The sequence below is a fragment of the Rhododendron vialii genome, chromosome 6a, assembly GCF_030253575.1.
Source record: "Rhododendron vialii isolate Sample 1 chromosome 6a, ASM3025357v1".
Classification (NCBI taxonomy): domain Eukaryota; kingdom Viridiplantae; phylum Streptophyta; class Magnoliopsida; order Ericales; family Ericaceae; genus Rhododendron; species Rhododendron vialii.
Window position 1 is genome coordinate 14,485,663 of NC_080562.1, and position 25,405 is coordinate 14,511,067.

Consider the following 25,405-nt stretch of genomic DNA (forward strand, 5'->3'; position numbering starts at 1 on the left):
TTATGGTACAGTATGGATGTACTCATACGGTATAGTACCGTTTTCGAGTGGTATGGTACCTTATGGATGTACTCGTAAGGTATTGTACTGTTTTGAGGTGATTTGGTATGGTATGGATGTACTCATACCGTATTGTACCGTTTTGGTGTGGTATGATACCTTATGGATGTACTCGTACGGTATTGTGTCGTTTTGATATGGTATAGTACCGTATAGAAGTACTCGTACGGTATTGTACCATTTTTGTGTGGTTTGGTACTTTATGGAGGTGCTCGTACGGTATTATATCATTTTTGTGTTGTATGGTACCGTATGAATGTACTCGTACGGTAATGTACCATTTGGTGTGGTATAGTTCCGTATGGACGTACTCGTACAGTATTGTATAATTTTTGTGTGGTATGGTTCCGTATGGTCGTGCTCGTACGGTATTGTACTGTTTTGGTGTGGCATGGTTCCGTATCGAGGTACTCGTACAGTGTTGTACCATTTTGGTGTGGTATGGTACGATATGGATGTACTCGTACGGTATTGTACCGTTTTGGTGTTGTATGGTACCGTATGGATGTATGGATGTACTCATACGATATTGTACCATTTGGTGTGGTATGATTCCGTATGGACGTACCTGTGCGGTATTGTACCATTTTGGTGTGGTATGGTACCCGTATGGATGTACTCGTACGGTACTGTACCGTTTTGGTGTGGTTTGGTTCCCTATAGAAGTTGTCGTACGGTATTGTACCGTTTTGGTGGGGTATGGTACCCTATGGATGTTGTCGTACGGTATTGCACCGTTTTGATATGGTATGGTACTGTGTGGATGTTGTCGTACGGTATTGTAACGTTTTGGTGTGGTATGGTACCGTATGGATGTTGTCGTATGGTATTGTATCGTTTTGGTGTGGTATGGTACCCTACGGATATACTCGTGCGGTATTGTACCGTTTTGGTGTGGTATGGTACGGTATGGATGTACTCGTACGATATTGTACCGCTTTGGTGTGGTATGGTACCGTTTGGATGTATTTGTACGGTATTGTACCGTTTTGTTGTGTTATGGTATCGTATGGATGTACTCGTACGGTATAGTATCATTTTGGTGTGGTATGGAACCTTATAGATGTACTCGTACGGTATTGTGCAGTTTTGGTGTGGTATGGTACGGTATGGAAGTACTCGTACAGTATTGTACCATTTTGGTGTTGTTTGGTACCTTATGTAGGTCCTTGTACGGTATTGTATCGTTTTTGTGATGTATGGTACCGTATGGATGTACTCATACGGTATTATACCATTTCGTGTGGTATGGTTTCGTATGGACGTATTCGTATAGTATTGTACCGTTTTGGTGTGGTATGGTACCGTATGGATGTACTCATATGGTACTGTACCATTTTGGTGTTGTTTGGTTCCGTATAGAAGTTGTCATACGGTATTGTACCATTTTGGTGTGGTATGGTACCGTATGGATGTTGTCGTACGGTATTGTTCCGTTTTGGTGTGGTATGGTACCGTATGGAGGTACTCGTACGGTATTGTACCGTTTTGGTATTGTATGGTACCATATAAAAGTTGTCGTACGGTATTGTACCGTTTTGGTGTGGTATGGTACCGTATGGATGTTGTCGTATGGTATTGTACCGTTTTGGTGTGGTTTTGTACCGTATGAATGTTCTAGTACGGTATTGTACCTTTTTAGGGTGGAATGGTACCGTATGGATGTACTCGTATAGTATTGTACCGTTTTGGTGTGGTATTGTACCGTATGGATGCATTCGTACGGTATTGGACAGTTTTAATGTGGTTTGGTACCGCATGGATGTACTTGTACGATATTGTACTGTTTTGGTGTGGTTTGGTACTGCATGTATGTACTCGTATAGTATTGTACCATTTTGGTGTGGTATGGTAACGTATGAAAGTACTCGTACGGTATTGTACCGTTTTGGTGTGGTTTGGTACTGTATGGAGGTACTCATACAGTATTCTATCGTTTTTGTGTTGTATGGTACCGTATGGAAGTACTCGTACGGTATTGTACCATTTGGTGTGGTATGGTTCCGTATGGACGCACTCGTACGGTATTGTACCATTTTGGTGTGGTATGGTTCCGTATGATCGTGCTCGTACGGTAATGTATCGTTTTTGTGTGGTATGGTTCCGTATGGACGTAGTCGTACGGTATTGTACCGTTTTGGTGTGGTATGGTACGGTATGGATGTACTCGTACGATATTGTACCGCTTTGGTGTGGTATGGTACCGTTTGGATGTACTTGTACGGTATTGTACCGTTTTGTTGTGTTATGGTACCATATGGATGTACTCGTATGGTATGGTACCATTTTGGTGTGGTATGGTACCTTATGGATGTACTCTTATGGTATTGTACTGTTTTGGTATGGTTTGGTTCGGTATGGATGTAATCGTACGGTATTGTACCATTTTGGTGTGGTATGGTACCTTATGGATGTACGCGTACGGTATTGTGCCGTTTTGGTGTGGTCCAATTTTGCCAAATCAAAAACCATCACTGTCTCTTTCAATTGCTATTCAGAATCTGCTGCTTTCTTTTTCAAACGCTTCCAATGGCACTCACCTTTGTCAGAGCTACTTCCTTCTGAAAGAACTACGGTAGTCCTCTTCTTGTTTTCACCCATTGGTTCTGAAGCCTTGCTAACAATAGGCTTTGGTTTAGATGCTGGAATACTCAAAGGAGTCTTTGGATTGACTACTGCAGCCTTCTTACTTTCTTTAGTTACTTCCTTGGTCGCTTCCTTTTCTTTCGATTTTGAAAGAGATGGAGGAACTTCTGTAGCCAACTTTGACTTCGTTGTGCGAAATGTGATGACATTCTTCCCTTTTGGAGCAGCGAGAGGTGACTTTTGTAACAACTCCGATTTTTCGTTCAATAAAAATCTTGTTGTTATTTGAAATTTCTTAATTTCTCTTAATTGCTCGTTGATTTTCTTATTTGATTCCTTGTTGTTTGTATTTAAGCAATCGAACGCCTTATTATCATAATCCTCGTCTAGAAACCCTAATCGCACTTTGGACCCTCAAGGATCGCTTCTTGACTTATATGCCCTACTTAGCAAGCCTAGTTAGTTTCTAACCGGCTTGAAGGAGCAACCAAACTAGGAAGTCACCTAGTTACTTATCCCTAACCAAAGATGGACCGTTTTGCCCATCTTGAACCTTTTGAACCCTAGACTAGAAAGGATTTAATTGTTTTCTTTTATTGTTTTAGTTTTATTCTTTATCCATTGGACGATAAATGTTAGGGGAATTATTATCCATTGGATAATAGAAACCCATTTCTTTATATTAAAAGGATTTTTGAAAGATTTGAACAAGTACTTTGATCTTTTAAAGAAATGACATTTGAAAAGTACTTTTGATTATTTTTTCCAATAAAAGTACCCAAGTAACTATGGACCATTGGATAATAACCATTAGGGTAATCTTTACCCATTGGACAAAAGCCTTTTCTTATTTTATTTGGTAAGTACATATATATATATATATATATATATATCACATGTGTATTTTCAAAAAGGACATGTAGTCTTTTCCAAAAACTTAGTTTAGTATTTAAAGTACCCGTACCTTATTATCCCTTGGATAATAACCGTTAGGGATTCTATTAACCATTGGGTAATAGGCTCATCTTTCAAACAAGGTACTTATCCCATTAAACTAATATTTTGTTAAGATTCCCGGGAGTACAAAAGTACATTACTTTATTAATTAAGTACGGTACCTTTTGTATTGGTTTAAAGGGTGAATCTTGACCCTTAAAGACTAAATTGCCCTTTTGTACAAAAGTACCTATTGTTTATTTGTATTCTTACATGTTTGTACATATATATACATATGTATATAGCTAGCACATGGGAGAGAGAGAGAGAGAGGAGAGAGGAGAGAGAGAGAGCCGTGAGAGAGAGAAAGAGAGAGAGGCCGAGAGAGAGAGAAGGAAGAAAGAAGGAAGAAGAAGAAAGATGGGACTTGTACTTGGTGATTCTTCATCTTTTCAAACTTGGAAGATGTATATCTTCCATATCTACCACCATTGTCCTCCTTTGTACCAATTCCAATTGTTTAAACCATGAATTTTGTACCCATGTCTCCCCCCTTTCCAACATATCTTCCAAAGATCAAATCCAAGGACCAAAGTAGCCATGCAAGCCTACCATTTAGCCATTGATCTTCCAACCAAGCCTTAACTTCACCCATCAAGCTTTCAATCAAGCTTGACAAGTGAAAGAAATCAAAGATGTAGAGAGAGAGAGAGAGATTCGGTTGAGAGAGGGAGAGGAGAAGCCCTTGCCTATAAATAGAAGCTCATTCCAAGCTTAAACTCACACCTTCAACCATTGCTCTCACTTCTCTCTAGAAATTCCAAAAGTTCTTGCTTTCAAAGTTCTAGTTTTCTAGTGTTCTTGAGTGTTCTTGAGAGAAACCACCAAACCACCTCCCAAAACCACCGTTAGATCTTTTAAAGTAGCTTAGTTAGTTAGAAAGTTGTTTCTAGGAAAAGAAAGTACAACTCTTTTCCTTTCGAAGCAAAACCGACGCCGTTACGCCGCCGAAATCCAAAACCGACGACCGAATCTTCTTAGCCGACTACTACCGCCAAGAAGCAAGGTAGGATTCCTTGTCCCCTAACTCTACGTATATGTAGAATATTCTTACCGTCCACCCCAAGTATAAAGTAGTAATTCCTTATCCCTATTCCTAAGTATAGAGTAGTTTTGTATCATAACTCTAAAAAATAAGTTCATTTGAAAGTAACTTTGATCATTAAGTTTAAAGTAGATAAGGTTATCTTTGATTAAGAATGTATGAGATGCATGATGTTGTTATTATGATTCAAGCGTGTTATGTTGTCAAGAGTTGGATAATATTGTTGTATTCATTTTGGAAATTTATAAATGCTCGTTTATGTGGAAAGTCCTACACCACGGAGTCTATGCATGTAACGTGACACGAAAACCAAGAGAATAGAGACATGGCACCTAGGGTGTGTTAACGAAGATAAAAATGTGTATCCGAGGGAGGAAATATTTTGAAACTACATAATGACCGGTTTTGGGTGCATTATGTGAGTGTGTGTGTGTATGCCAATGGGAACCCGGCGCAGCGGAACCATTGTGAGGATACTCGGGAAACCGGCGCGGCGGAACCGAGGTTGGGTGTGTGCTTGGTTATCCGCGGTACGGAGCCAATGCGGTTGTGTGCCAATGGGAACCCGGCGCGGCGGAACCATTGTGAGGATACTCGGAAGACCGGCGCGGCGGAACCGAGGTTGGGTGAGTTAAAAAGGAGTTTTTGGGTAAAAAGGAAAGAGAAGTAATAACATGGTCTACGATGAGTCTAAGTAACGAACACAACGTTAGTCAAGTAAGGAATGTGGATTTGAATACCTGTTGGACTAAATGCATGATCTAAGTGGAATTGTTGTTATTATGTTCTTACGTTCATAAGTTAAGGGTTAGAGGGTTTGGATAGTTCTATTGAGCTTTATGGCTCACGGTGTTGCCTTTTTGGTGACCCTGGCCTATTATATTGGTGGCGACACCGGTATAATATGTCAGACTTCATAGACGAACAGGGTGAACTTTACACCTTGGAAGCCTTCGGAGCCGAGGAGCTAGCTGTGATGGAAGAACAAGCGGAGCTGTAGTTAGGAACCTTAGTTTCCTTCCGTTTGTAATAAAAGTACTCCTTTTATGTTTTTGTTGTAATAAAAGAGCCGGACTCAACTTTTATTTCAATAAAATGTTTTATTTAACGTACCCAAAATTCGGGGCGTTACAACTTTGGCTTCTCACATGCAAGCTTATCTTTGCAGAAGTTACTCGAAGATTTTTTCCACCACTCGGCATACTCTTTGGTGGCAAGGCCTTCAAATGAATGCAACGGAATCATAAATTCAGCCCTTGTGTTTAATCTCGTGCAAGACTCCCAAAGTTGGTATATTGCTTCCAAAGCGTCGGTTGAGAGTTCTTCTCATAACTTTCCAGGAATGTCTTGACAAAATCGAAATTATCTACCAAGTCAGTGAGGGCTGTATGGCTCAACAATATGCTCATTACCACGGCGAAGAGTCAAGTAGCTTGATCTGAGACTGATAACGTAATCATTCCAAGAGTCCGAATGCTTTCCATGGTTGGTGACAATTCCTTGTTGTGGTTTACCCAAAGCTAAGAGCGACAGAGTCGATGGCGTGATGCTCTTCAAAAGATCACAAGCTTCTTGAAAACTAAAATGTTTAGCCTTCTTTTCCTCGGCAAGTCTCACCATCCGGGCACCACAATTATTAAATTTTGTGGAAGCAGACAAGAAGTAACTATCATAATAACGACCGAGCCACCCATAAACATAATGGATGGGAAACGCTGCGCCACATTTGCTTGGATTACGTGAAGATGTGATCTCTCTCAAACTATGGTATATGCTCGCAAGGACAGGTACTGCCGAAGAAAACCTCTTTCCTTGAGCCATCATACTTGCTACTTTGAAGACTCCTAGACGAATTTGATCAACTTCCTTGTTAGGCAGCACAAAAACACATAGCCAACAAGATACAAAAACACATAGCCAACAAGATAGAAGAGCAGCCAAATTGGTTTCTTCTTTCACGTCCTTCTCAACACCCAAGTCGTCAAAGACCTTTTTTGTATCTTTGGAGCGCTGCTTTTTCTCTCCAATAAAGCCAGTTGGATTGTTGGATGTCTTGGGCTTGCCCAACCTTTTTTTCTGAACTCTAGCAGGCGGCTATTTGTAATGGGGTTCCTCTTTAAACCAGAATTTTATCCAGTCATGGATAGTAACATTTGAAGTCTCGCTTGCACAGTAAATTTTGCGGTACGCCAAAAATAAGTACTTGCAACTTGGAGGAAGAAGTGGCACATCCTTTTTGTCAACACCAATGAGTTCTCTAGCAGAAGGCACGACCTCGTTGTAGAAGATTCCATCAATTGAAAGTCCCCCAGTCAGGCGTAGGTCCCATAGGGAAATAGACACTTCTCCGATTGGTACGTGTAGACTATTTGTTGAGGGACACCAAAGCTCACAAAATGAGCGAATAAGGTTTGTGTTGCAAACATAGGTAAATAACAGCAGTGGAGGCAGTAGCTACGGAGCAGAGCTCGAAGAAGCCGCAAAGCAGAGCTCGAAGAAATAACAACAGCGGAGCCTTAAAACTCGAAGAGGCAGTGGCTGCGGAGCAGAGCTTGAAGAAACCGCGGAGTAGAGCTCGAAAAAGTTCAGAGCAGAGCTCGAAGAAGCTATGAAATTCAAAGAAATAACAGCAGTGGAGCCTTAAAGCTCGAGTAAGCTGCGAAGCACCAAATCTGCGAAAGAAAACAGTGACATATCATCAGTAGAAAATTTAGAGTACTTCTATGAAAAGGAAAGGTCAGAGGCGTGGTTAAAAATAAAAACCAAACTCTCTCCAACAATCAGTGTTGAGATTCAAAGGCTTGATAGCTGCTGCCTGCGAGACCAAAAAAAAGGGGAAGTTAATTGTTTTGCTTTCGGAAAACAAGAAGGGCAAAAGTGCCTGTTCGGTTTTTACAAGGCCATCGTTCGATGATCAAATCTATAAACTGTAAAGGGTAAAAAAAAACAGCAAGCATTAAGCAACGTGGCCAATATCCCAGTAATTCCTTGAAGTCAAAGTCTGGGATTTCAAAGCATAGCATGCAAAATAAAGACACTTAAAGCAAAAGGGAATTTTTGGGTGCCACTCAGAAGGTTTTCGCATGTGTGTGCACAGAAAATTATTGATTTCACATAGACTAGAAGACAAAATAGTTACCAATTGTCCTACTGTGTTTGCAAAAATTTTGGCTACACGAGCTCATGTGTGACTGTTTTGACTTCACATGATCAGAAACAAGAAAATTGTGAGGCTATTACATTGATGCGGTCTCATATGAATAAGTTTTGGTTTTCTCAGAGCAACTTTCTGGTACTATAAAATTTTGGCATCATGGAAAATTTCTGGTTTGTTAGCAGTTCATTCATCAGTTCAGAAGCGAAGGGAATTCATGAGTAATCAAAACAAAATATGCTCGAAGCAAGAGGGATTTTGGAAAATTTCAGATTGATTTCCTCAAAGTCACTGATCGTGTCGCAAAAGGAAACAAGATATTTTAATGGGTTTGATTCCTTGGCTCCTAATTATGTGCAGTCAAAATTTGTGCAAACAAGATCATGACAAAGTATAAAAAAGGGGGGGTTCACGGGTTTCTAATACTTCTGATCAACAAAGCCTCTAAAATTAGAGAAAGCGGGAAAGAGTACGTTACGTTATTTTTTTTCCCGCTGGAATATAAGAAGTAGAAGGAAAAATCCAAAAGGAGGAGCCACGCCGTTTGCTATAAGTCTTACTTGGGAAAAAGATTCAGTACATGGCATGCTCGGTGCGGTAAAGAAGTAGCAATAGGAACAAGACAACCAAAAAAGAGAAGCTACAAGACGAAAGAGAAGACTTTGTTGGGGACAGCGGAAGAGTGAGTGGATGTGTGATTGCAAGGAGAGTAAAAAGAGAAAAGAGAAAGTAATTTAAGGCGTTGGATATTTCATTCAGTAGAGGGCTGTGGTACAAGATTTGCTTTGGCTATTACAAGTAACCTTCTGCTACGGCACAAAGGCTTTGATCTAATTTTTAGATAGCTAGTCGGTTGCTTATCTAGCTGCTCTCACTAAACCTTTATTTATACTTACAATTGGAAGCACCTAGAACAATTCTATCCTGGACGGCTTGACCTTTACAATTACCAAGCTCATTGGGAAGATGAACCATTACAATGAACTTATCTCTTTGACTGACCATTCATGAATCCAACTTTCCAGATTATTCCACTCAAGTTATCTCTTAGGAAAAATACAAATTAACTTCCAACACCCCCTCTTAATTTGTAATTTTCAGTTGCTTCTTGAATTTATCAAACTTTTCGATAGTTACCGCCTTTGTGAGGATGTCAGCAGGTTGATCATTTGTGTTGATGAATTCAAGACAGATTTCTTCTTTATTCACCAAATCTCTGATGAAATGATGCCTTAGCTCAATGTGTTTTGATCTTGCATGAAACACGGGATTTTTCGTCATGGCGATTGTGGACATATTGTCACAATGAATGGTAGTTGGCTGCTGCTGCGACTGCTTCAAATCAGAGAGAATTCGCCTTAGCCAAATAGCTTCACAAGCCGCATCCGTTGCTGCAATGTACTCGGCTTCGGCAGAGGATAATGCAACAGTCTTTTGCTTCTTTGAGCACCAAGAAATCAGCTTTGTGCCAAGACAAAATAAATATCCCGATGTGCTTTTTCTGTCATCCAATGATCCTGCCCAATCACTATCAGTAAAACCAACTAGCTTATTGTCCTCTTCCTTCTCATATAAGAGTCCATGCATCTTTGTTCCTTGAAGATACCTCAGCACCCTTTTTGCCGCTGTATAATGAAGCTTGCTGGGCTCATTCATAAACCTGGAAATCATACTTACCGAATGCATAATATCCGGCCTTGTATTGGTTAGATAAATCAAAGAACCAACAAGACTTCTAAAGAATTTCTGATCCACGCGTTCAGTACTGTTGTTGCAGCTTCTCATTCAAAGCCAATGGCGTTGAAACTGGTTTGCACTTGTTCATCTGAAACTTTTTCAACAAATCTTCTGCATACTTTCCTTGAGATATAAAAATCTTCCCATTTGATTGCTTCACTTGGATGCCAAGAAAATACTTCATAAGACCCAAGTCAGTCATTTCAAATTCTCTTTGCATTTTCTTTTTGAAATCTTCAACCATCTTCATACTTGTGCCCAAATAGATCAAGTCATCTACATATAAGCAGACTATGAGAAAGTCTTCCATCCCGTCATACTTGACATAGAGCGATGGTTCACTTGGGCACCTTTGAAATCCATTTTGACTAAAGTATCCATCAATTTTGCTATTCCAAGCTCTAGGAGCTTGTTTCAAGCCATAGAGTGCCTTTCGAAGTCGGTATACTTTGTCCTCGTTTCCTTTAACCTCATATCCCTGTGGCTGCTCAACATACACTTCCTCTTCAAGTTCTCCATTAAGAAAAGCTGATTTTACATCCAGCTGAAAAACTTTTAGCTCCAATTGCGCTGCCAAAGCAAGGACAGTCCGAATAGTCTCCATGCGAGCAACCGGGGCAAAAGTTTCATTGAAGTCGATTCCGGGCTGTTGAGAATAGCCCTTTGCCACCAGTCTTGCCTTGTGCTTTTGAATAGAACCATCTTCTTTGAATTTAGTCTTGTAGACCCATTTTAATCCAATCACTTCTTTTCCCTCCGGCAAGTCCATAAGCTCCCAAGTTTTGTTCTTTTCGATGGTAGTAATTTCTTCATCCATCGCCAATCTCCACACTTTTTCTTTGAAGGCTTCTTCAAAATGCTGTGGTTCACAAGCAAAAAGAGCCATATCACATGATTCATAAATGTCTCTTAAAGAACGCACCTTTCTTGGTGGTGATTCCGGACTTTCTTGACTTGAGGAACTTGTGGCTGGAAGTCTTGTAGGAGTTGAAGTTGGACTTGAATACTCTGGCTGCTCCTCCTGGCTTGTAGTTGGTTCAAATAATTCATATATCATTGGTGCTTGAGAAGTGTTTCCATCCCATCTCCAAGCTGCCATTTCATCAAACACCACATCTCTTGAAACAATCAGCTTGTTTGTATTTGGATTGAACAACCGATATCCTTTCGACTCATCGCTATAGCCAATGAAGATGAGCTTTTCACCTTTCTCATCAAACTTTTCTCTGTCTTTGGATGGAATTAAAGAATATGCGATGCAGCCGAAAACTCTTAAGTGATCAATCACCGGCTTCCTTTTATTCCAGGCTTCAAATGGAGTCTTGTTGCGAACAGCTTTTGTGGGAGATCGATTGAGTATATAAATTGCTGAATTAACAGCCTCGGCCCAAAACTTGTTGGGTAGTCCTTTGCCCTTTAACATACTCCAAGCCATCTCCGCAATGGTCCGATTTTTCCTCTCTGCAACGCCATTTTGCTGCGGACTTCTTCTAATAGTGAGCTGCCTCTGAATTCCATTTTCTTTGCAATAGTCCATGAATGGAGTATAGATAAATTCTCCTCCTCGGTCAGTCCGAAGAGTCTTAATTTCATGCCCACTCTGTTTTTCTGCAAGAGCTTTAAATTGAAGAAAAACAGAAAATGCCTCGGACTTTTGAGTAAGAAAGAAAATCCACATCATACGTGTATAATCATCAACAAAGAGAATGAAGTATCTTTTATCGGTGAGAGAGGGAGTCCTTGTAGGACCACATATATCAGAATGAACCAGCTCCAATGGGGCTTTTGCTCTCCATGAAGTTTTAGGAAATGGAAGTCTATGCATCTTCCCATAAATGCAACCTTCGCAAATTTGATTTGTTCTTTCGATTTGAGGGAGTCCAATCACCATGTTACTTTGCTTGAGTAAATGCAGCCCTTTATTATTCAAGTGGCCATATCTCAAATGCCACAAGAACGTATTATCAAGACTTTCACTTTTGAAGGCAATTTTCTCGTCAAGTGGAATAACAAGTCGAAATACTTTGTTTTTGCTCATTTCAACAATTGCCACTGTGACATTATTCTTCTTATCAAAAATTCTGCATTTTCCATCATCAAAAATTACGGAATAGCCTTTTTGCAAGAGTTGTCCAACACTTAAGAGGTTTTGAGTAAGATTTGGAACATAAAGAACATCACCAATAAGCTTACTGTTACCTCCCTTTGTGCGGACAGAAATTACTCCTTTGCCTTCAGCACTTTGCAGCTTTCCATCTCCAAGTTTCACTTGCGAAGCAAAGTTCTGATCAAGCTCCACAAAGATATCACGATTCCCTGTCATGTGGTTGCTGCACCCACTGTCCAAGTACCAAACTTCCTGAGATTCTTGCTGGACATTCATGCAGGAAAAAAGTTGTTCGGGCTCATTTGTCGTGAAATTTGCTTCAGCACTTTCCTTTTTCTGTTGAAACCAGCAATCCCTTTGAGAGTGACTAGGATTTCTGCATTTCTTGCATTTGAATCGACAATCTTTTATCTGGTGATTAGTCCTTTTGCAAATGCGGCAACTAGAGTTGTAATTACCAGCTCTTTGTTGCGGATTCCCAGATCTTTGTTGCTGATTTTCTCCTCTTTGATTTGCTTTGCCCTCACCTTCATTTTGGTTCGGCTGGCCGTTCATCTTCTTTTGGGATGACCCTCCTTTTTTCGCTTGCTCCTGCTTGTTTGCCTTGTTGTTGCTGAAATAGAGTTTGGATTGAAAAGCTTGGTCGATGGGTTGACTCGACGACCTGTTAATTCTCTGCTCATGTGCTTGGAGTGAACCCATTAGTTCAAATATAGTCATTTTTGACAAGTCTTTAGCTTCTTCTATGGCAGCAACACAATGATCAAATTTTGGAGGTAAACTCCTGAGTATTTTCTCGATCACCTTTTTATCTTGAATGGCTTCACCATGGCTTTTAATTTGATTGACAATCTAAGCAACTCTAGAGAGAAAATCTCTAATGCATTCACTTTCTTTCATTGATAAGTTATCAAAATCTCTCCACAAAGATTGTAGCTTTATGGAAACAATTTTTTCATTTCCTTGAAACTCATCTTTCAACACATCCCATGCTTCTTTTGCACTCTTTGCATTAAAAATTCTAGGATAGATTGATTTGCTTACCCCTTGTTTGATGTAGCGGAGTGCCGTTGCGTCTTTTTTCTTGTTCTCCTTATGCTGCTTTTGTGTTGCTTGTGTCGCAACTTCTGGTTGATCTGGCATGCCTTTCTCAACAACTTCCCACACGTCTTCAGATACGAAAAAATTCTCCATTTCGCTACTCCAGTAGTCATAGTGTTCTCCTTCAAAGATAGGGACTTGACTTGGAGAATATCTAAACATGGTAGGGGCTGGAATTGATGCCATCAATAGCACCAGAAAATAAGGAATGAAGCAGCTACAAAGAAGGCTCTGATACCAAATTTGTTGGGGACAGCGGAAGAGTGAGTGGATGTGTGATTGCAAGAAGAGTAAAAAGAGAAAAGAGAAAGTAATTTAAGGCGTTGGATATTTCATTCAGTAGAGGGCTGTGGTACAAGATTTGCTTTGGCTATTACAAGTAACCTTCTGCTACGGCACAAAGGCTTTGATCTAATTTTTAGATAGCTGGTCGGTTGCTTATCTAGCTGCTCTCACTAAACCTTTATTTATACTTACAATTGGAAGCACCTAGAACAATTCTATCCTGGACGGCTTGACCTTTACAATTACCAAGCTCATTGGGAAGATGAACCATTACAATGAACTTATCTCTTTGACTGACCATTCATGAATCCAACTTTCCAGATTATTCCACTCAAGTTATCTCTTAGGAAAAATACAAATTAACTTCCAACAGACTTACATTGTTTTTCGCAGAATTCTTTACCAAGCTATGAATTGAATTGTGAGGACTCGTTGCTATTGCTCTTAATATATAGAGCAAGAAGACAAACTTCATAAGGAAAAAGAATCTGCAGTATTTCTCTCCTAATTCATGAGTTTCCTAAATCTACATTAGGGCGGCAAAAGAATTAGGGCGGCAGGCACAAGCAAGGACGGGCCCTAAATCCGTTATACATTTTGGGCGATCAAGCTTCTGACGTACCATTGCGAGATGAGTCCGGGCTTAAGTTAATCGGGTTATCGAACTTCAATTTGATAGGCTAAAATATTCCTTGATGGATCAAATCTTAACTTACACATAAGTTGGGTTTATCGAATATTGTCACCTTTGAATATGAAAAAATTCAATATTTTAGCTTGGTCGATGGGTTGAAATTTTGAAAATCAAATTGACACCGAATGTCAAGCAAAAATATCGCTGCATACACAAATTTTCGGCATCAAATTAAGTCAAGTCGACATTTCGAGACTCACTCACTTTCATGCATGAGCAAGTCTCGAGGGGGCATCTGTAGGCATGTAAAAATTCTAGCCTATCACAAATTGCCACGTGTTGCTAGGGCATACGAATTGGCTAATCAAATGCTGCTAAGTGCCTGTAAGTCAAAGTCAAAATTTCATGGACGGGTCAATCAAGTGATGCCAAGTGCCCGTGGTCAAAAGTCAGAGACATGTAAATGGACCAATCAAATGGTACCACGTGTCAAAATGACACAGTTATTATTTTATCAAGTCCGGCCAATCAAAGTATGCTAATTGGTAAATAATAATAAATCTCTTTATATATAATTACCTTTTCTAAAATAAAATAAAAAGAAGGGAAAGGTAATTATCAAATTATTATTATTCCTTTTTCAATAAAGGAAATAATTAAAGAGATCAATATGGAAGGTTAGGGTTGGAGTCTCCAGCCCACATCCTTATAAATAGAGGTGCTCCCTCTCATATTTTTTCCCATCTGCACATTGAAGCATACAAGCTCCAGAGCTCTAAAGATCAAAGCCCTAAAGCCCTTCAGAATTCTTCAAGTCTGCATCCACCAAGAAGTTCCTCGAATCGAAGCTTCAAAGCCTCGAAGAACTCTCAACCCAAGTTATCAACTTCTCCACAAATCTCGGAGAAGATTCTGCCGTTTGATTCGAGATCAAGCATCAAGCCCTCGTTTCAACAACCGAAGAGAAGAATCAGAAGACTTTATTTTCTTTGATTAGAAAATACATCAGAGATTGTAAACCCTAATTTTATACATCAATAAAATTGACTATTGTTCAACATTTTTCCGTCTTTTTCGCAGACTCGAAATTTGTGTTCAACATCTGTCCTAGCTAGGTTAGAAAAGAAAGAAGCACTGTAGCTCGATTTGAGATGAAATCTGGCAATAGCTCTAGGGCAGGTTCTGCACCGAGTTGTAAATTCCTCCTCCACCCGAGCGTTCATTTGCTTTCTTTCTCGACAAAGGAATTGATAGAGGGCGGTGGCGACGAATGGCAGCTTGAGGTCTCCTATTTCACTTTCACCAGTAGATCGTGTAACAGTATCAAGTGTGATTCTAAAATGCTAGCTTTTTACAGTAATGTATGCATGAAAATATACTTTGTTGTAAGTTTTTTTTTAGGAAATGGTAACATATTTAAATTACACAACAAATACAAAGGACACGAAGGTCTAGAAAATACAAGAAAAGAAATATTAAAAGAAAAAAAAAGTTGCAACTTAATTTTGTCCCTCACACCCGAAATTCATTCTGGGCGTTGAAATATAACTGTGTCTTGCCCTTGTACTCTCTCTCTCTCTCTCTCTCTCTCTAGTACTTCGCAATTTCTCTACTGTGAATACTTTAGTTTCAGACGTATATGTAGATTACTCCTACTTGACTTCAAAAGTAAGAACATATTTTACATTATTTTTCAAACTCAAATTTTAGGTAGGACATTTACGAAAAGTGAAATTGTATATAATGCAATTATTCGGTCTCCTTATGATCAAAATCCAGGGACCAACAAAAATAGGAAACCGATAGAAATTTTTTTTTTTTCCACGAAACAAGAAAAACATTTCTAAAGTACTTAAATTTTCGACAACCATTTGCGAGAGAGTTTGGAGCTGGGTTGCATAATTCATGACTACCATCATCCATTCTGGTTCTCAATCATTATTCTTCACTTTACCTCTTAATTCTTGTCCTTTCAAATTTTAGTGATTTAAAATATTTTCAAGAGACGATTTTATGCTTGTCTTTACACTCTCAGCCACAATTACGTACACACGTTATGTAGAACTCGTATTGGGGGTTTGTCAAAAGAAAAAAAAACCTCAGGCATTGGGGTTTCTGGGAGCTGAGTTGTGTACATACTACGTAGTACGTAGAAGAGAGGACTTTCGGTGGGTTTTTTTATCCCCAAGAACAGTTTGCTAGAGGTACATATACATAGACACATATATCGCGTACATATGTGTTTTTTATCCATCTCGGGTTCCAAAAAATTGACTCAAGTAGCTCATTTTGTTCAAAATGAGTTGTTTAGGACCCCTATAAAACATAAACTCTATCTGAAATCGGTAAAAATATATATGAAATATCCAATTTTTCTTCATAAACTAGGCATGGATTATAAAAGCAAAGTTAGATATTTTGTAAACATTCTTACTGATATTGGATTGAGTTTATTTTTTTACAGAAATCCAAACAAACCATTTTGAATAAAATGAGCGGTTCAAATCATTTTTTTAGGGTCCGACATGGGTTCAAAATACGTATGTACGCAACGCATGTACCTAAATAAATGTACTCATAGACTTTTCGATTCCCTGTACAGTATATCTCTAGAATCTTAAAGTTGCTTCATATCTAGAAAAAAGCATTCTATTCATATTGTTGTACTCATAGACTTTTCGATTCCCTATACAGTACAATTTTTCTATGATGCCCCAATGTGGTATTGGGGCATGATGCCCCCATTTAATATGGGCCTTTAGATCAGGTTTTGGATGAATTTGAGCCGTTGGATTAAAACCACCCTCAAAAAGTATGGTGGTTTTGCCTTTTTTTTCAGAAAAAAACGTTATCATACTTACCATAAACAATGGCTCTACTTACCACAGTTTATGATGATACTTACCACAAAACATTGTATACTTACCACAACAAAATACTACACTTCAACATTTTAGCCCTTTCTCTCTCTAACTTGTTCTCTGGGTAGCCGGTTTTTGGTGGGAAAATAAATTTTTTTGGCTGAAAAATATACCTTTTTGCAAGAATCTTTTTAATTATTGAAAATTTATAAGTTCACACCACTTTTTGTCATATTCACCCTACTTTTTGTCATTTTTCTAATCATTTGTGTAATAGACTATCAAATATTGGATGAAAATATAAATTTAATTGAATAATGTTTAATTTGTAAACAAATTTTTTATAACAAAATTTCAAAACTAAATATTTAAGCCAAAAAATTGCCTTGATTTTTTATTAAATTATTTTTAATTAAAAAGTATTTTACAAATATTATTGAGAAAACATTTATTCATTTATTATATTGAATAACTTATGATTAATTTTGTTAATATATTTCATTAAATTTTTACTTTGTGTATATATGTTTCTTATAACAAATTTTTAAAAATAATAAATATAAACCATATTATTTTAATAATCTCCTAATTATATTTAAATTATTTATTTGAAATGATTTCTGCAATCGATTAACGTGATATTATAACAATTAGTAATGATTGACTATAGTAGCCAGAGTCATTGGCCAATTGTATTAACACTATAGTAATAGTTGAGCATTAATACAATTGGATAAAATGAATTAGTTAATGTAGATTGATAATGATCATGTCATTAGTAGATATGATCACCATCATGTCATATTCAATGAGTGATAATTGACTATAGTAGCTAGAGTCATTGGCCAATTATATTAACGTTATAGTGATGGTTGAGCATTAATATAATTAGCTTAAATGAATTAGTTAATGTAGGTTGATAGTGATCATGTCATTAGTAGATGTAATAGTTAACAATAGTGTTGGTTGTGATCAATGAGTGAATGCTACCATTGGCTAATGTATGAGTAACCACTAACTATTGATCCATAATGGTTATTCCATAAATTATTTAGTTTTATTAATCATTGATGTATTATGCTTTTATTACAAGGTAATACAAATTAAGTAGAACTAAGTGACATTAAATTTATTATGTTAGTTACCTTTTTAACTACCTTTATTATGATCCATTAGTTATGTTACATAAATTCATACGTATCTGTCATTAATGTCATACTTACCATTGAATAAGGCTACGCATACTGCAATTCCTGATCATTGTTACCACAATGACATTCGGTTGTTACCATAGTTATTGATACCGTTCCGTACCGGCCGGTACGTACCGTTTTGACGAAGAACCGGTACCCTAACCCCCCAATTTCGTTCCGGTCCCAATACCGGTCCTTACCGGTCGGTACCAGACTTTTCGGTAAATACCGGCCGGTATCGGGATATCGGAAATTCCGGCCGAAATTTTGCAGTTTTTTTTTTTTTTTTTTACTTTTTCTGGTCCCAAAAAAACAAAAAACAAAAAAAACGTTTCAGGCCCAAAAAAATAAAAAAACATTTTTAAAAATTTTTGCAAAACATGGGTTTAACCATAGTACGTGCGCGAGGCTTAAATCCTAGATTTGCACCCCCCCCCCCCGCGCACGAATAGGGATGGCAATTTGAACCGAACCGATGGGTACCCGAACTGATAACCGAAATTATCCCCGAACCATAACCGAAATTTTCCCCATGGGTACAGGTATGGTTTGCACACAGGATAACCGAACGGGTTTCGGTTCGGTTATGGTTCAGCTGATACCCAAACCGATACCCGAACCGAACCGAACCCGAACTGAACTGAACTAGTAAATTACAAAATTACCCTTGCCTATATATATACACATACATGAGTTACTGAGCTAGGGTTTTCAGTCCTATTTTCATTTCTCATACAGCAGCCAGAGAGGCGATCTCTTTGGTCTCTCTCTCTCTCTCTCTCTCTCTCTCTCTCTCTCTCTCTCTCTCACACACACACACACACACACACACACACATCTGTGAATATGAGAAGAATCAGAAGATATTTCTCTGGTCTCTCTTTCTCTCACACCTCATCCCTCTCTGTCGTCTCCAATTACTAGAAGAATCAGTCCGATCGACCGATTTGAAGCTCGACAGTCCGATCATCTCTTGTCGTCTATCATCCTTAACCCTCTCACCGTCACTCATCATGCCGTCACTCATCATCACTCCTCTCGCAGGCGATGGCGATCTCCTCAACCAACCTCTCCTCGACGAAAGCAAAACCCAAGATCTCACCCAGTTGTAGTGGTTCTTCCCATTGTTGTCTGCTTCTGTCTCTACTAATTAAGTATGTACCATTTTTTTGTAGCAAAGTTTTAGATTATGGGTTCCTTATATCAGTTGAGAATGACGGATTTGTGGCAAAAATCTTTTGGTTTGTTCTAGATCATGGTAGTTTTATGTGTTGATTTGCTTCGGGGTATTATTTCTATTGATTTTTATGGAGTCCAAATTTGATCGAATCCTAGATCTGTATTTCTCTTCTTGTCTGCAAGACTGCAACTGCTAGTGTTTTTATTTCGGTTCGGTTCGGGGTGGGTACAACTTGAGTAAACAGATTTTTTCATCCAATTCGGTTACCCAATCGGTTCGGGGATTACCCGAACCCCGATTGGTTCGGTTATGGTTCCTTCTTCCTCTCCCCGTTCGGGTATCGGGACGGATATGGGTAGACATTTAGTTTCGGGGATCGGGTACGAAAATCCCCATATCCGCCCCGAATGCCATCCCTACGCACGAATAACCCGTGACGCGTACCCGGTTAATTGGTTTCCGAATTAGTTTTTCCAAATTGCCTTCGGCCACGGCACATTTTCCCGAGCGCGCGAGACCTCTTATTGGGTTCTCATTCACAAGATCACTAGTGTGCAAAGTCATTTAAAGTGGAAAAGAGTTTTGTAACTAAGCAATGTGGGACTAGAGAATCTCTAGTAGAGATATTTTATGATGAATTGTATGATATGGGGGATTTTTTTGAATTATAATTATATATAATTATTATATATAGAGGAATTTTCAAGTGAGGGATCCCTCATTTTGTTAAAATGAGGGACTTTCATTTCCCGATCAAATTTTGAAAATCCGAACCGTTCAATGTGTGCAGAACGTAATTTTAAGGGGCTCCGCAAGAAATCAGCAAAAAAAATGACCGGGAAAAGCGTCATCCGAGCGGTTTTTTTTTAACCGTTCAATGAAAACTGCTCAGATGAAGCCCTTTCCGGTCATTTTTTTTGCTGATTTCTCACGGGGACCCTTAAAATCACGTTCTGATCACTTTGAGCGGCTCGGATCATCGAAATTCAATCGGGAAGGGGAGTCCCTCATTTTATTAAAATGAGGGATCCCTCACCAGAACCTAACTCATTATATATAATGTAGTTGCGGTATATCCGAAACGGTACCCGGTACCTGACCGGTACCGGTACGTACCGTACCAGTAGGAAAACCGGTACCCTGTCCGAAACAGTATTCAGAACTGTGGTTGTTACTTCATGATGTGAATATCCCACGGTTTATGCTAGTACTTACATTTTGAAAATGATACACTTACTACATATTCAGACTTTTTTACCAACTTCTTAGGTGCAACAAGTCTAAAGTCTTGCTTACCATTTTTACCATAGTATAAGGCCACGCTTACCACAAAAATGATCAAACTTACTAATTAGTAACAATTACTTACCAATATAAATTAGAAAAATATATTGTGGTTTGTGATAGTACATACCTCTAGTTATATCAATATATCAAAGAGGAGTATCTCTATTTCGAAACAATAAAATTTTTGTTATTATCTCTTGATGCGATCATATCATGGTTTTTGCTACGTACTACTTAAGAAAGCTTGTTTTAGATGTCATTCTAAGATCATTCTGTGTTAAGTGTGTCTAGTTTGTAGTCAATACATCCAGTATTCGTGGTAAGTGTGTTCATTGATATGGTAAGTAGCTTCAATTGCCAAGAATTTTCTTCCCAAGTCTGTGTTAAGTACGTCCAATTTCAAGTAAATACATACAGTATTCATGGTAAGTATGTTCATTAACTTGGTAAGTACCTCCAATTTATGGAATACCCACTAAAATGGTAGGGTATCTTTCCATTTATCAACACCGATTACACCAATAAGGTCAACCAAAATAGAAAATTCATCAAAAGATTCAAAATAGCCAAGGCATCGCATTTACCAAAATTCATCAAAACAAAGAAGAACCACAATGTCACCCACCATTGTTTCCCAATGTAAGTATTCAATTCATCTTATAAAATTAACCACTCCACACAAGTGTGAAAAATATGTATTACAAGAAATGTTTCAACCACTACCAGGACTACACAGAATGTCACTCAACATAAGGATTCATAAATTCATTTAACACAATTTACAACTCCCAGGACTAACGGACCGCCAAAGTACTGATTGTTCCCCAACCATCGGTCTTGATCTTGCTCAATGAAAGCCTTCGCCTGTAGGAGCTCGCTCTTTAATTGTTGGACCGTCTATAGGCCAAAGTTTCCTAAATGGACAAAGTAAACAAAGCCCAAATCAATAAAAATTCCTTCGGATGTTGAATATTCAACAATAAAAGGGGAGAAATTACCATACACCGACTCTTTTAATAAGCAACAAATCTGCCATTCGTTTGTGAAAGACATAATCCGATATGATGGTCATCTGCTCATGTCTAAATCCCAATCGCAACTTCAATACCACCATGCTAAAGGGAGTTTAAGTTCTTTGTAACTATAAGCTACGTTGGTAGAAATTCTCTTACAACTAAGTAATTTTTCCACTCCAACCATGGGTGCTCGAATGGTAACTTCAGTCACAAATTCATTCAAGCATATTGTCGCACAATGTATAGGCAAGAACAGAAAAAAAAAAAAAAATACTACATCACCAATTCCAACTCCTATATGGAAGTCATCAATCACCTTGAATCACGTTCCATACATCAGAGAACTTGATCATTGTTTAGACCATACTTACCATAGAATAGGGCTACGCATACCACAAAACTTAATCATTATTACCACCATAACATTCAACTATTACTTCTTCATGCAAACATACCATGACTTTTGCTAGTACTTTTCTTTCTGAAAAGAAATATTGACTACATGTTTAGACCTTTTTGTCAATTCTTCTTAGGTGCAACAAGTCTAGAGTCTTGCTTACTTGCCACACATGGTGTCAATATTAATGGTAAGTATGTTCTTTGACATGGTAAGTACATCCAGTTTATGACGTGCACATCAAAATAATGGCTATCACTCTAAATTAGCAATACAATTTGATAAATATGACAGTAAGTTTGAAACTTAACACCATGAGACTGAAGTACTAAACATCTTGAAAATTAACAAGAAGAAGAAACACATGGTGAAGAAGAAAAGAACAGATGAACTATGCACATTTATAGAAAATTTACAATTCAGAGAACAAGAGAATGTTTGACAAAATATTAACTTATTTACCCAAACATTGAAGATATCATCTACTTATAAACTGTCCAATTCTTGAATAAACCACGACAAAAGTGAAGTGAATTTGAAACTTTGCAATAGAAACTGCCACTCCAAGATGATTATGTAAGGTTCTAATTTGCAAATAAAATTTATCATTCATCAATAAGGAAAGATAAAAAAAAATTGACTCCAAACACATGCAATGATCAAAGGAAAAAGAGATCACCAATTCCTCAACCTTATTGGGTATTAAACTCTTGTCCAAACAAAGCTGTTTCCCAAACAGAATAACCTGAACATTCCTAATAAATGCTCCTTAACCTTCACCTTCACCCAATTCCCCTTTCGCAATCCTCCTAATTACCCACCTTAGAGCATCCGCAATGGGAATAATCAAAATCGATAATTAAAACATGCCACGTCAGCATTTAATTATCCATTTAGTTCATAATCAAACCTAACAAACTTGATCTCCACATTGATTATTTTTGTATCCCTATAAAAAAAAACCCCTCCACAATACGCAATGCATCTATGTCCAATTGCAAACGAGTTCCAATCGCGCACCCGACCACACCAAATTATTCATCTCGATCAGACGATTCTAATGTGAGGTGTTTTTTAATTTTTTAGTTTTGAATTTGGTTATTGGGTTTGGTTATTGAGTTTTGGTTATTAGTAAAAGTTGTTAAGTTTGGTTATTCAAAGGTCAAAATTTGATGAGTTGCTTAGAGATTGCTAAGTTTGGTTATTACAATGTGAGCACTTTTTTGAGCAAACATTGCTAACTTTAGCAACTTTTTAGTTTTGATTATTACATTGTGGATGCTCTTACCACCACCATCTCCGGCTCAGACTCCCCAACCAAAATCGGAGTTTAAAATATACCTCAACAAGATATCAACAACCCGTTTAACTTCTTTATTTCTATTCCTTCCAGATTGAACAAAAATATAAAATTCTCCTCTTGTAATTTGGGGTTTAAGTACAGATTCCGATTAGGCATCAAAACCATACTACTGGAACTCGAGTTTGGTCAAAATCCAATTCTAATTGGGGTTTGATTGACTGTGTTTGAATTAATTCAAAGATTGTTCAATTTTGACTTTAAAATCCAGGCTAGAGAAACTAGCTTCATGCATAACACTGCTCATACTTGAGTCATTAAGAATCGAAATTAATAACGGTTGTTGTTTGGGGCAGTCACTCCATTGGTGGGCCTGGGCCCGTTTGAGAGAGAGAGAGAGAGAGGTACCTCGACTCGAGTTGTGCAGCAAGACGTGACATAGTGGAAGAGCGGAGGTGAGGCGAGGTGCCGTGGAGGAGCCGTCGTGGAATGGCGGAAGAGGTACAGAGGCGTGAGAAGATAGAGAGAATGAGAGACTGGCAAAAAAAATTTAGGGCTTTCAAATTTTTTTACAACCGGCGTAGAAGGTAAAAGGAGAGAGAGGGAGGGGCTCAACGAGTGGTTGAGATTAAAAGAGGAATATCTAACGGCTTAGGGAAAACAGGGGCATGATGCCCCAATACCACCTTGGGGCATCACAGCCGGACGCCAGTACAATTTTTCTCTAGAATCTTAAAAGTTGCTTCATATCTAGTAAAAAGCATTCTATTCATATAGTTTCGTCCAAAAGAGATACCTGTTTTTTTTTTTTTTTGAAACGTAAAGAGACATGATTACGGTACTGATTTCATCGGAATAAAGAAGAGACATGATTACATCATGTAAGATATTACATCAATTATATGAGAGTTTACGAGATAATCAAATCCAACAATTAAACCAATAAAATAAATAAATCCATCAAATGGACTACAATCACAATATAAGCCCAACCCAATTACAAGTCCCACTAGGAGAAGAATAATCCCAACAAATAAAATGAAAAGAACACTTATATGCTAGTGGGAAAACTCAAACTCTTGATCTTTTTTATTGAGATACAAGAGTCCTGATCAACTGAGCTGACGTTAGTTGGTTGGGAGTACTTAAAAGGTGATTTTGTAGTATTGAGTTAGAACTAGTATTGTAACGTCCCGATTTTTCACGAAATTTTGAAAGCATTAACTTTAAAATACACTAAATTTTACAAACTATTAGGCCCATATTTATCCTTATACAAAAATTACATTTTCAAAATAATACAAAAATCTATGTACATTTATTTAACAAAAGCAACTCCAGAGCGACTCTAGTTTTGACACGAATTCCAAGCAACGTTGGCCCAGACTCCATTTCAGGGGTCCCACCTGTATCAATTGCTCCACTGTGGAAACCTGCACACTCTGACAAATTGAACGCCGAAGCAAACGATTTATCAGGATACAAACGTATCCTGAGTGATAATTCACCAAGTAAAAATCCTAACACCCAATACCACAATATGCAGATCAACAATATAATAATTCATAATATACAGAAGGTACAGAATAATAACACATCGTCTTTTTTCTTTATTATCCATCATCTTACATGTAATCTAAGGATCATCTCCACGAGATCCTTTCCTCCCACATCCACTAACTACAACCGTCTCATGGGTCCACCCTTCCTCTTGCTTATCCTGCACTAGGGTCCTAGGTAAGCGCACCTAAGTTATGTACCAAGCATGTTCTCACTTAAGACCATAACAGGAGGATCGAGTCATCCCATGACGTATCGTACATTAGGGTTGGACATCCACTACCCCACGCTAACTATAACCGTCTCATGGGACCCATTCTCTTCCCCAAAGAGAAACTTCCCATGACATATCATACATTAACGTCTCACTAACTATAACCGTCTCATGGGAACCATTCTCTTATTCGAAGAGAAACTTCCCATGACGTATCATACGTTAGCGTCTCACTAACTATAACCGTCTCATGGGATTCATTCTCTTCCTCGAAGAGAAACTTCCCATGACGTATCATACGTTAGCGTCTCACTAACTATAACTGTCTCATGGGACCCATTCTCTTCCTCGAAGAAAAACTTCCCATGACGTATCATACGTTAGTGTCACAACACCGAGCCCCACAGGTAACCCATTTCAACACAGGGCCCCATAGGTTACCCTTGTCATCGCCATGGCTCAATTCACAATCCACACAGTACTCACACTTTCAACACTTTACCATTTTCCATTTACTTATCATCGTCTAAATGATTCACTACTCGTAACCACCCCGGGAACCTATTTGTCCAATCTACAACCACAACAAAAATATCACACGGTTCAACATTTCAACTAAAAGTACTAACATGCTAACAACACATAACCATGCAATAAAATTAATCCTGTCATAGAATTAATCATTCGAGTAA

At 38.2% G+C, this 25,405-nt stretch overlaps 1 protein-coding gene across 1 annotated transcript; it reads right to left on the minus strand.

The window, feature by feature from the left end:
• Positions 1 to 8,635: 8,635 nt before the first annotated feature.
• LOC131329884 (secreted RxLR effector protein 161-like) lies at positions 8,636 to 9,540 on the minus strand. The gene has a single exon (XM_058363301.1). It carries the CDS (start codon positions 9,525 to 9,527, stop codon positions 8,925 to 8,927), a length of 603 nt encoding a protein of 200 aa, XP_058219284.1. The 5' UTR covers positions 9,528 to 9,540; the 3' UTR covers positions 8,636 to 8,924.
• Between the last annotated feature and the right edge of the window lie 15,865 nt (positions 9,541 to 25,405).

Excerpts from the sequence above, each read along its gene's own strand:
- LOC131329884 (XM_058363301.1), bottom strand. The coding sequence starts at position 9,527 with ATGCATTCGGTAAGTATGATTTCCAGGTTTATGAATGAGCCCAGCAAG.